This window comes from Plasmodium fragile, assembly GCF_000956335.1.
Source record: "Plasmodium fragile strain nilgiri unplaced genomic scaffold supercont1.39, whole genome shotgun sequence".
Lineage (NCBI taxonomy): Eukaryota > Apicomplexa > Aconoidasida > Haemosporida > Plasmodiidae > Plasmodium > Plasmodium fragile.
In genome coordinates, this window is record NW_012192619.1 from 172,504 (window position 1) to 185,302 (window position 12,799).

General features: G+C 38.9%; 2 protein-coding genes across 2 annotated transcripts; one reads left to right on the forward strand and one right to left on the reverse strand.

Annotated features, from left to right (window-relative positions):
• Nucleotides 1–2,584: 2,584 nt before the first annotated feature.
• AK88_03444 (uncharacterized protein) lies at nucleotides 2,585–7,030 on the forward strand (the record flags this gene model as incomplete). Its single annotated transcript, XM_012481061.1, has 1 exon — nucleotides 2,585–7,030. One exon carries the CDS (start codon nucleotides 2,585–2,587, stop codon nucleotides 7,028–7,030), a length of 4,446 nt encoding a protein of 1,481 aa, XP_012336484.1.
• A 1,379-nt stretch (nucleotides 7,031–8,409) lies between these two features.
• Nucleotides 8,410–10,908, reverse strand: AK88_03445 (elongation factor 2; the record flags this gene model as incomplete). The annotated part of the gene is made up of 1 exon (XM_012481062.1): nucleotides 8,410–10,908. One exon carries the CDS (start codon nucleotides 10,906–10,908, stop codon nucleotides 8,410–8,412), a length of 2,499 nt encoding a protein of 832 aa, XP_012336485.1.
• Nucleotides 10,909–12,799: the final 1,891 nt, after the last annotated feature.

The following is a 12,799-nucleotide window of genomic DNA, read 5'->3' on the forward strand; positions in this document are numbered from 1 at the left end:
ATATGGTTTCAATCGATTGCAAAGTTTAGTGAATGCCAAAAATGAACCATGCGTAAATACTTTCAAGTGTGATTTCTTTCCCGTCGTTTCCCAAATGTTGAGCAACATTTCTTTACCTTGCAAAATATATCAATGTTGTATAAATTACCGTTTTGAAATAACACTTGTTCAGAGAACTGGAATTTGAGGTGCCTCCGTGGAGTTATTGGCCCTCCCACGGTAGTGCAACAGTTGGTGAATTTTTCCGCGTTTTGCGTGTAATGTTGCATTTTTTTTTTTTTTTCCCTCCCATATTTGCATCTTTACATCGTAACAGTCGTTGTGATTCCCCAAACACATATATCCATCGGCAGGAAATCACATAGACATGCCCCCACAAATACATACATATCGCGTGGCAGATTAAGCGTAACGCAAAAACAGCGGCGCAGAATAATCCCTACCGTAGCTATATAAATTATGGAGCTATATATATGAATATGCCAAATGTATACACGTGTGTATATGAACATAAATGTACAATAATTTATTGTTGCAACATCGTACCGTAAGTCTTCCCTATGGTTTTTTGTAACCCCCTAGACCAACCTCACATATTTAACCTCACGATATAACCCCCAATATTATACACTTGTTTTTCAGAAAAAATAAAACTATTATAATCGTGCGCATGGGATACGATTATGATGAATATACATCAGAATTAGACGCGCAGCGCATTTGCCCACTAAGATATCTGCTGTAAGTTTTACGCAAAAGTCGCGCAATATTGTCGGAAAAAGTGAATAAATAATGGGCAAAAAATAGTACTAAAAAATAGCATAAAAAAAAAATTCTTAATTTTTTTTACTATATGTGGTGACTACCTTTTTTCCTGAGTTTATTTTATTAGGTACTGCAAAAATCTACAGTCTAATGCTTATATATGCGGACTTTAGCATGCGGGGCATTTTTTTTATTATAAGGTATTTTATTGTCGCTACATCGGGGCATACAATAATACATTATATATATATGTGCTAAAAAACTTTTCTTATATAAAGTATAAATAGGCGCATGCTTTTTGAAAGTGCGGAATATTTGTCATGTGAGCGAAATGCGCGCGCAAAAAATGAACTTAGGGGCCACAAAAAACTGGATTGAACGTATTAGAAGCAACGGCAAAATATAGGATGTTGCACTACAAAATATGCTCCATAACCGCGACCACGGTCGGCGTAAACGATACCCGCGCAAGCACGAACGCGGCATGCAGAATGAACAGCATCCAGTAAATGTTTCAGAAATAATATAATAATTATATTTTGCACTTGTCAAGATCAATTAAGGGACAATCCCCCGCATTTTTATTATTTAAAAAAAAACTGATAGGGCACCACATTGTCGTTGCCGCGACATGTTGTACATAATACATATATATACCGCCACAGGCGCCTAAAGCAAAAGTTACAATCTGGAAACAGGACGTGCAGAATAAATTATTATATTTTGCTTCCATTTTACGGCACTATAAAATAAAATAGACATATATGTACGTACAGTAAAGTAGTACCTACTTTTTATACCTTTACGGATACCTTTTTTTTTTTTTTTTTTTTTTTTTTTCTACCATTTAGTATATTTAGAGGTATACTTATAGTATATTTCGTTTTTTATGACAGAAATAATTCATTTACGTATAGAAATTAAATTGTCTATATAGAGTAAATAGTAAAAAATATATAAGCATGTATATTTATATGGAATTTTTTATAAATATATACGTGCCAATTTGTTGAAATATATTTTTTTCTTTTTTTTTTTGCTTGAAAAGTTACGTAATTGCTTTACGTAATTTGCGTGAACAAGGATGAGTCTATTCTTCCGTTTGCCCTTAATAGAACCTTCGTCTATTTCATAATTTTATCCTTACGAGTGGCAGGAATGACCACTTCCTGCTTTATTTATTAGTCCTATTCTTGTGAATCAAATTGTACGCGTTTAGACAGGTTAGCTCCAGGGCGCGTCATGCATCCGTTTTTTTTGCGTAAAAAGACAAGCAGACAACCATCATCGCGGTTGAAATCGTTGCGGCAGTCATCAGTCCACTGGCAGGTATCAGCACAGTGGCAGCCACAACTGCTGTAAGCAACCACAAACACTTTAGGAGTCGCCGAACCTGCATCGCCATTATGCGCATCCGCTCCCCTGTACCGCTTTGCTGGCCTTCACACTAAGCGTAACAAACTGGGTGTTGCAGTTTGATGTATCCTGCATCCATAAATCAGAATTAAGCGTGTGGATCATTTTGCATATTCGCAATATGTAAACCATTGGGCTAAGGAAGATTCAAACAATTATTAATTTTGTTTTTTTCTGAGCCCCCGCGCGAGCATCACATATCGTTTAGACAAAGGAACAAATCGTATCCCTTGTGTGTTAGACCTGCTCTATAACCCCTTTACCGCGTGGCGTGTATAATTCGCTTCTTGTATTATTTGCAATCAGACGAAGAAAGTATAAAGAATAAAAATGATGATGTGGTGTTATACTAAAAGTCGCCGAGGATTATAACAGAAGTTCACATAAATCGAATAACAGTAAAATGACTTTGAAAAATGATGCTAAAAGTAAAAACGCAAAAAATAATGTGAACAATGCTGAGGTTCTGCAAAACAGTAGCAGTGGTGCTAACGAGAACGCAACTGTTGTTGATAGTAATTCATCCGGAAACAGAAACAGAGCAGCACAATCAAGAGTCAGCAGCAGAAACAGAAGAAGCAGAAACACACGGAATAGCGCTATCACCAGCAGTCACATTGACAATGTAGGGAATACGGAAAAGGGTACAGATAACGGAGGAGTGATTGATAACACTGTGCAGGCTAGTACTACTTCCCTGAGGGAAGACACTGTAAAGCGAAGCAATGCAAATGACAAAGCATCGGAGCAAGTATTTGCAAAACGAAACACCCAGGATAATTGTACCACCGTACATGTTAACGACTTCGTTAATGGTACACAGGTTGGGTATGACAATGCAGATGTGGAGTCCATCGCAGAAATGAGCACATGTCAAACAGGGAACGAAACGGGAGAACAACATAGTATTATTCCTGCCCAGGGTGAACATAGTAGCATCTCCAAGGGAGAAAGTATAAATTCCGTGCAAAATCAGAATGGGCAAAAAGAACAGCACAATGCAGTCGCACAGCCAGAAGTGGCAGCTGTTCCACTAAAGAGGTCGAAGAGGACCCCCATAAGGAACAACAAGTACGATATATTTTTTCAAGAAGAAAGTATAAGAAGCTTGGAAAAATATAGCAACGCCGAGGGATCTAACAGGAAAAAGAAAAAAGTGCAAGTACAAAAAAACCTAGTGGATAATACAGCCCAAACGAATTGCAAAGTAAAGAAAAATAGCATTTTGTCTAAGGAGGGAGACAATGTAGCAACTAGCGTAAATGTGAGCAATGCCAGCCATGCAGACGCCTTGGGGGGAAATACCAATCAGCTTGTCAACGTAAAATCTCTTTCTAGATTTAAGGGAAATGAAAACGTTCCTCAAAAACCGGAGCACTACTACTACAGCAACGTTTTAGGCCATGATGTTTTAGCTGATGCTGCAGCAAATGGTGCACACCATTTGTTCATTCCTCGCGTTAGCTATTCCACCACGGATGATAATGCCAACCGATTCAGTGCTCCCACTTCTGCGATAAATAGTATTGACCCTAGCAGTTACGATTTATCTTTGGTGAATCAAAATATGTGGACTGATCCATATGGGAACGGCATTGTAAAAGCAAATGGAGAACAAGGCGCATTGGGCATTGTTCAGACAGTTGGTGCAGTTGACCTACACAGCTCTGTACATGGTCTTGAGAGGGGAAAATTACAAAGATCTAGGGCAAGAGGTAAAGCAGGGACGAAACGAGGCAGAGGTAGAGATAAATTGGCGAGCACGAGAATGGACCAAATTGAACAACAACCGTATAGCATTAACAGTAGCGACCTCATGATGAGTGAAGCGCAGGTCTTTCCTAACATGACCGATCAAGGTGGAATGGCCGCCGTTGCCGTTACTGAAGATTACCACCAGAGCGTTGTAGCCCCATGGGTTGATAGGAAAAAAAGAGGCAGAAAGAAGAAAGTACAAATTAGTAATGCTCAAGAGGGTTTACTCGATGTAACCTGGAATGAAAATGCGAAGGAACATAAAAGTTCAACGAGGAATCGCATTCGTAATAGTACCACACGAAGGAGAAGTGACGTTTCGTTCGACATGAGCAACGCCCCGGGTGATGCAAATACAAGCAAATTGTATATTTCCCCAAGGGCATCCTCCGTGTTGGAAGAGAAACATCTACCCCATTTGATAATCCCCAAAGTTGACATAAACAGCAGCGGTGTTTATAGAAAGAACACCTCTTCAAGGAGAAAAGTGAAGAAAGAGAAGAATAAAGAATTCTTGTACAGCGGAAATAGTGCACTCGGTGTGGATACCTTGGCTGGTACGAATACTGGTAATGTGGTCAGTGCTTCAAACGATATTCATCACCAAGGCCAGGCTGGTCAAGTAGATTATGCATCTGGACGAAATGTAAGAAAAAGGAAATGCACTGAAAGGTGGAAAAATGGTAGAAGTAGGAAAAAATCAAGAGGAACTAAATGCAAGTCGTCAGTTAAAATCTCCACCAACACAGGTCACCAGAAGAGTGGCACTGCTAATGTGTTACTAGGAAGTCAATGGACCAACACTAACTATAACAAAAATGGAAGCAAGCACTGCGATAGCGACAATAAGAGACTCTTCCCAAATGAAACATTTCAAATTAAAGAAGAATTTATGAATAACGTAAATAGTCTCAACACAGTATTCAATTTCAATGACGAGTTTTTAAAATTTCTAAAAAAAATTAGCCAAGTGGACGATATTGATTATGATGTTATGTTGCCTTTTCTGGGTGAAGTACAAGACAAGCTAGCCAAAGATATTAAGGAGGAATTCCCACCCAAATCTTTAAATTCCCACAACGTAGATCAATCTGTATATGCCATGGGATACTTAGTAGACATATTAAATAATAATAATGAAATTTTAAACAAACTGAATCAGCTAGAGTATAAATTCTATTATGACTACCTGCGGAAGAAATCCTGTAAGGAAGGAAATAAACAAAAAAATTCTGATCACAAAATAGACAATGAAAGTGCCCTAAATGTTGCAAGCATTCCAAAAGATATTAACAATGATGGCTGTGATAAAATTCAGAGCAACCATTTAGATGATGATAGCGCGGTGAAAAACCAGTCTAGTAAAAACATTAACGAAATTGATGATGAGGAAGAAAGGAAAATGAACGAGCTTATGTACTCCGCGAACAAAGAAATGGATGATGATTCTTATAAGATTCCTACGTGTCCGGATATGCATTCTGTGAATTACAAGGAGGATCATGATATTCATCACATTAATCAGCACAGCATGAATTTAAAAAATGAATATGGTACTAGTACTCTGTCGAATAATAATCTTGTTGGGGAGAAACTACAACAGGCTGCGCCAAAGTGTACGGATAAGAAAGACCCTAATGTAGAAAAGGAAAAAATAAGCAAAAAAATAGACGACATGAAAAACAAAAAGAATTTTAACAAAAACGACTTTCAGTTTAAGTCTGCCCATAAGTTGATAAAACGGAATAACATCGATTTTGTGTGCGATGAGCTGAATAAACTTATAAAGCATACCCTAAAGAATGAAGACTTGTTCTACTCCAATTATTCCCAGGGGAAATATAAAAATGTAAATGAAAAAAGTTTGTTTAAACATTACATATCGACACAATTGTATAGGACCACCAACTTGGTTGACAAGTTTAAGGTGGAGCAGAAGGAAAGGATCCTACCGAGCCAGAAGGCATTCAGATGCAAACAGTTGGGGGCTAATGAAGGTGTGAGTATAAAGGTCGATGAGCGGGAACAAACGCTGATGCAAAGTTATGCTGATTGTTTTAGACGATTGAACGATGTACCCAGCAGGAGGCGCAGTATGCAAAGCGGAAGAAGTGGCCCTGCACAACTGGGTTATTCCACTAATGGCCTGGTACAAGCTCAATCTGACTCCACTGCCGCAATGTTATCGCATGCAGATGATAATACCAATTACTTGAGCACTAATTTACAAGTCTTCACTAAAACGGAACCAATGGACAGATTAGAAAAGCATGAGAGGAGGAATGACGATTCGAAAAAAAAACAACACAACAACGGTTTCAGTAGTGAGGAAAAGATACATAATGGACCAAAGGGCACAGATCCACAGAGTGCAAATGTACAGAAAGAGGAAACACAAAAGAAGGATGAAGATGAAAAAAAATCATTCGGAATTTCGAACATTATTTGGTTTTTTAAGAAAAACGTAATGACGGATGTACCGGTTGATAATAATAATCCCGACCGTGTTGACGGCGCTGTGAAGAAAGAAGCCGACGCGGAGTTAGAGACCCACCCCAGCGGTGGTGTTGGCGTCAACGAAAAAGGTCTAGGAGATAGTAAATCCAAAATTGACGGAGAAAATGCTAGCGCCTCTATCAAAACCTACGATGAGGAAACCAAAGTTTGTGCACCCTTCGAAGTCAACAGGAACTCTTTAGACATTTCCAAATGCAGCGAAAAAGACAAACCGAGAAAAAGCGCGACAGATGTGTCTCTACGTGACTATGGTAGCGGCATTACAGAATACAAGAACTTACCCAGAACGGGTGCCCACACTGTAAGGCATATGAACGAAACGCGCGAAAAGGACATCGACACACTGCTGAAGGAGACATTCCATTTAAAGGATAACGAACTTATGAGCATAAAGGACAAAACGCAGAAGGAAATTTTAAACTGCTTGAGAATGGTGTCCCAAATTAAAAAAATATTTTTGGATGAGTGCTCAAAAATGATTAATGAGCAGATTTATGTCCTCGAGAGAAATTTTAGGATACCGGATTGCTCCTTGTCGATACTGAAAAATTCGTTTGGCTATAATGATGGGAAGTAAAGCGCCTGTCTTGTCCTTTCGGAAAAGTCTTTTTTTCTTTAAAACAGGCCCCTTTTTTGAAAAATATGCCCTTTTTTCGAAAAAATGCCACCTTTTTTTTTCTTTTTTTTTGTGCGTATTTTTTTTTGTCCCACCGCATGAAGCAAAAACCACCTTTTTGTTTTCGTTTTGTTTTCTGTATAACTGAACCGATTAAATATGGCTCCCTGGAGCTCATTTAATATTAACCCTACTGAATTTAACATTTACCTTAACGGGTAAATTTTGACTAGCGATTCCGTTATGCGGCTCGAAAATTAAGGAAAAAAAAAAAAAACAGACATCACATCATGTGTATATACGTACGTAGTACATGCTCACTCCAATGTGTTGAGATCAGCTGAGAATGCTACTTAAAAGGACAAATTTTATTTCTCCGTAAAATATTCGTCCTTCTCTACATGTTATTTTATGTGAACTGTTCATCCACGAGCAAGTTCCTTTTTTCATTCTACCGAAGTGACCACTTTAACGTAACCGCCACAATGTGACATTTCGCGAAAGTGCGAGAAAAGGAATTCATTCAGTTCCCTTCTACATCACAAAAGCGGGCGAACAACCAAAAAGGTTTGCATTTTAGTGGAAGCTACATGCAGATAGGCTGTACTACATTGTGCGGGATGTGTTACACCGGTGGTGTAAAAAGATATATTGTGTGGACTGTGGTGAAAATTTACGAACAAAAAGAGGTGCCTGTTTTGCCTTTTCGATAAGATACACATTGGCATATTCCTGCATGTGCTACGTATGCGGATGTACAGCTTGGTGGGAGAACAGTTATGGCACCACGGCCCCCATACACATACCCACTTCTCGAGGAACCCCTGGAGAGGGACCGAAAAGAGGAGTAACTTAATGGAATTAAAAATATGTTCTACTCGGTTAAAAACACTACATAGGTTCAAAATGTTCAGATTACGCAAGAAAATTGCAAATGCGTTTTTTGTTCTTGTTGGGTAGGGCAAAAAACACAAGAAATAGAACGTCCGTACGCACGTTTAGAAAAAATGAATTATATTATTATTATTTTTTTTTATATTTTTTTATATTTTTTTTTTTGCATGTATGTAATGTAAACGTATGTATATATGACTAGTAATAAATGCATTGTATATTTTTATCTTGTAGGGCTAGGTTTGCCTTATGTGCAGAGGCGCCTACACGCAAAAGGTGCTGCGTGGTGAAATGCACCCTTGTGGTTAATACACTCATGCTGAGAGGGACACGTACAGGGGGAAGCATTTTCACCATGTCCACACCCTCGGGTGATAACATCTGTTGGTATGGAAACGTGGCCACATGGATGAATCCAAAGTGGGGCGCAAAGGAGGAATGGTCACTTATAACTTATCCAAGTAGTTGTCTAACTGTGGCATTTCGACCTTAATACCCTTTCTCTCCCTAATGTTCATAATAATTTTGTGGGAGTTTTTGTTGGAGTCAAATGGATCATCATAGAGTACAGACCAGTGATCAAAGACACATTGTGGGAAGGCTTGTCCGGAGGTTGCAGCTCGTAATGCAGAGGTGAAACCAAAAGATTCTGCGACGGGGAGATGTGCCTGAATTTTGAGTAATGGAGTACCTAACTTCTGATCTTCCGAAATAACAATACCTCTTCTTTTGTTTAATACAGAGTATACTCCACTCACAACATCTTGTGGACAACTAATATCAACAAGGTAAATCGGTTCTACTAATCTTGGGCAAGCAGTCAATTCGCATGCGTAGATACACTTCTTACAAGCAGGCATAATTTGTCCAGCACCTCTATGTATAGCATCAGCGTGCATATGAACGTCTAACATTCTGAACTCACAACCTCTCATGTTTTCTTCACACAATACTCCTTCCTTGGATGCCCACTGGAATGCTGCTACACAGTGCACCTTAATTTCATTCATGTACTGGATACCACTAGTATTATCAGTCAACAAATTGGGTCCAATTGTTTCAGGTCCGAATGCCCAAATTTTCAAGGCCAAGTTTTTGTCCCATTGGTAATTATTGTGTAAGTAATTTGCCCTTGCTTTTGGATCATCCTTATCTGATACTTTGCTTTTGTCAATATCTTCTGGTAACCCTTCAGCTAATGGGAACGCTTTCATAAACAGACGGTTGTGCTTGTTTGGTGACTTACCCAAACAAGTGATGTTGGACTCTTCTGTGACAGTTTCTCTATACGACACAACAGGGTCGGATACAATAAAGTCAATCTGTGCATATTCGTCTTTTAAATCCTTTAAGCAAATTTCAATGTGTAATTCACCACAACCAGAAATGATGTGTTCTCCTGATTCATCCGTCTGACATAGGACTAATGGATCCGACTTGGCCAATTTTTTAAGACCATCAACTAATTTTGGTAACTGTTTGCTATCCTTAGGCTTCACAGCAACACGCACGACTGGAGAGACACTGTACTTCATATCAGCAATGTTATGTGCTTCTTTAAAAGTGGTAATCGTTCCTGATTTTACAATATACTGATCTACTCCGACTAAACAACAGGTATTACCACATGGCACATCCTGTACTTGTTCGGTATACCTACCCATCATAAGAACAGTCCTTTGGATATTCTTCTCATACAGATCTGTCTTTTCTCCTGGTACGTAATGTGGACCTTGGATTCTTACTTTCTGTCCTGTTGCAACTGTTCCAGAGAAAACACGACCAAAGGCATAAAATCTTCCCTTGTCAGATGTGGGCACCATTTTAGATATGTACATCATGAGAGGACCTTGTGGGTCACAGTTTCGAATAGCATTGGCTGCTTCGTCATCCATGGGACCTTCATACAGATTCTCTACACGATATTTCTGTGCTGTGGCTGGAGATGGCAAATGCGTGACAATCATTTCTAGTAGCGTATCTCCTGCTGGTAACCACAATTGCATAGCTTTTTTTAATAATTGTTTTCCTGTTAAATTTTTATCATCTCCTTTTAATTCAACTCCGATATTTGTCAACATCTTTGTGTACTTTTCCTTATCGTCATTCATGATGGATTGACACAAATTTAGAATTGGCTCCATGATGAATTGACAGAAACCTCTCTTATATCCTTCTTGTTGATTCTTGGACCATTTCTTCGTCTTGGCATCATAAAAGCTGTTACCCCATAGGCGCTGCATCATTTTGCTCTTCTCAATACCAAACTTTTTAGAGTAAATTCGAGAAAATGTTTCTAAGGTGAAAGCCCAGCCTTGTAAACCTGAACCGAAGGACACTGTTCCTTTTTCTGGGTATACCTGAATGTCTCCCATCAGCTTGTCCGTATAGGTGGAGATAATGACATTCACACTTTCAATCGTTCTGGCAAAGGTCTGATAAATATCTTCCACTTCCATTTGTAATTCTAACAATGCTCTGTCCACTTTATTTACATGTAACACTGGCTTGATTCTTTCTCCTAAAGCTTGGTACAACACAGTTTCTGTTTGTACACACACTCCTTCAATGGTATCAACCACAACTAAAGCACCATCTGTAACTCTTAAGGCTGCTGTGACTTCTGATGAAAAATCAACATGTCCTGGGGAATCGATTAAGTTAATAAGAAAGGGTTTTTTTCCTTCTCCATCTTCTAAATCGTGCTCAAAGTACATAGAAATACCGGTTGACTTGATGGTAATGCACCTTTCCTGTTCATCTGCTCTTGTGTCCGTAAAACGCGCATCTCCTGCATGTTTGCTAGAGATAATACCAGCCTTGGAAACTAGAGAATCTGTTAGGGTTGACTTTCCATGGTCCACATGTGCTATAACGGACATGTTCCTGATCTGTTTGGTTTTGTTCATGATCTCACGAACCTGATCCACTGTGAAGTTCACCATTTTGCTCTACCTTTATATGTTCTTGGAGGGGGTATAGGTTGGTTTGGTTTGTTTTGATTCCTTGTTTGGCCAATACGGCGCGCTGGGGGGTTGGGGCGGAATTCGCGGTATGCGTGAATGCTAAACGAAAAACCCCTTTCGTGTTTTGCTTGTTCCCCTTAACACTTTGCGAGATATATTTTCACGCGCGCAGGGATAGAAGTACAAGTCAGCAAAGTACAACAAGCTTATATGTACACGTGTTCGAACTGGTCGCTCATATATATATATATGTATATTTTATAAAACAGGCGCTAAATACTTTTTCTACTTTTCCATGTGATACTTTCTCCCAGAGGGGAATTTTACATATGGATGTAAATATGCGCAAGGGTGTTTTTTTTATTAGCGTGCTGCAATTAAACAGTAGGACACATTCCCGTATTTGTTCATTACTATAAAAAGCGTTCGCTACAATACTCAAGTATTGAATTCTCGTATGTTTGGTGCGTGCGCGGTACCAAGGAGGGTATATTATAAAATACGTATGTTTCTCAAAAAAAACTCATATAAAGTTGGTTTGTTTTTTTAAAACAAGTTGCAAATTTGACTTTAACTGGTGTTTGCGCGAACTTTTCACGTTCCTACATTTTTTTTTAAAGATATACTGTTAAGGTGGTAAAATATTGCTACGCGTTTTCTGCTTTACGCAATGGTGTTTTTGCTGTGCTTTTTTAAACTTTGCGTTTTTGGTTTCGCTTTTTTGGCTGTGCTTTGCCTTGGATACGATATGTAGAAAATTCATACAGGGGCTTGGCACAAAAGTGACCCGAACGTTATATTGCATATAAGAATTCACCAGGTATATATAATAGTGTATGTTTTTTTTTATTTCGGGTACGTATTCCCCTGCAACGCACAATGCAATATATGGCTTGTAAAAAAAAAAAAACGGTTAAAAAAAAAACTTGGGGGGCGGTATGCATTTATTATTGTTTATCACGTCTATGTCGGGTTGCCAAAAATATATATGCTTTTTTAAAGGCATAACACAAAAAAAAAACAAAACAGCTAAAAAAAGGTATGTTATCTCACTTGGGGACAACGAAATATTTTCTTTTCCCGAACGTGAAAAATAGTAACAAGAATATTGTCACCCCTCCTCCATATGTACCTACTCTTGTGCTCGCGTACCATGTGTCATATGACAAAAAAAAAATACATACATGGCTGCATGGGGGAATGCTCTGGGATGGTATTATATATGTACGTAGCGATTATAGGGCCAGCCATAAATCGGAATAATTATGTGACATTTCCCCCTTCATGTAAGCGCAAAAATGACAATTTGGCTGTGTATTAAAAGAAACGGAGTGGTAGCAATAACGCCTTTTTGTGTATGCTCATCCTGCGCTGCCTAAGTATACTTATAGCATCTCGCCGCATACATGAAGTACGTGGAGTGGGGGAAACCACGGAGGGCACACCGCTGTGCACCATACAAGGCAGCACCGTGTACGCGCGCATATAAAACGTATGCACGTGCGTATGCTGGTATGTAAAATAGGTACAAACATATGCATACAAAATGTACATTGTAATAAGTGACTCTCCATGGAGCACTAAAATATTGTGATATGACCGCGTGTAAGAGAGCTGTACATGTGCGTACCTCTAATTGGTTTGAGAAGATACTCAGGTATGCATTTTTTATTCTCAAAATGTGGGGGGAAAAACTCCCGCACATCATTCCGCGTATTATGTTGCGATGTTGATCAGGCAGGCGTACGGGCTTTTTTGCCCCCCCAAAGTTCAATATTTACCAGTTTATTAATTAGTGTAGGGGGGTGAACAAAAAAGCAGCGATGTAATACATAAAGTTAAGAACACCCTAAGAGAGCACACTTTGATG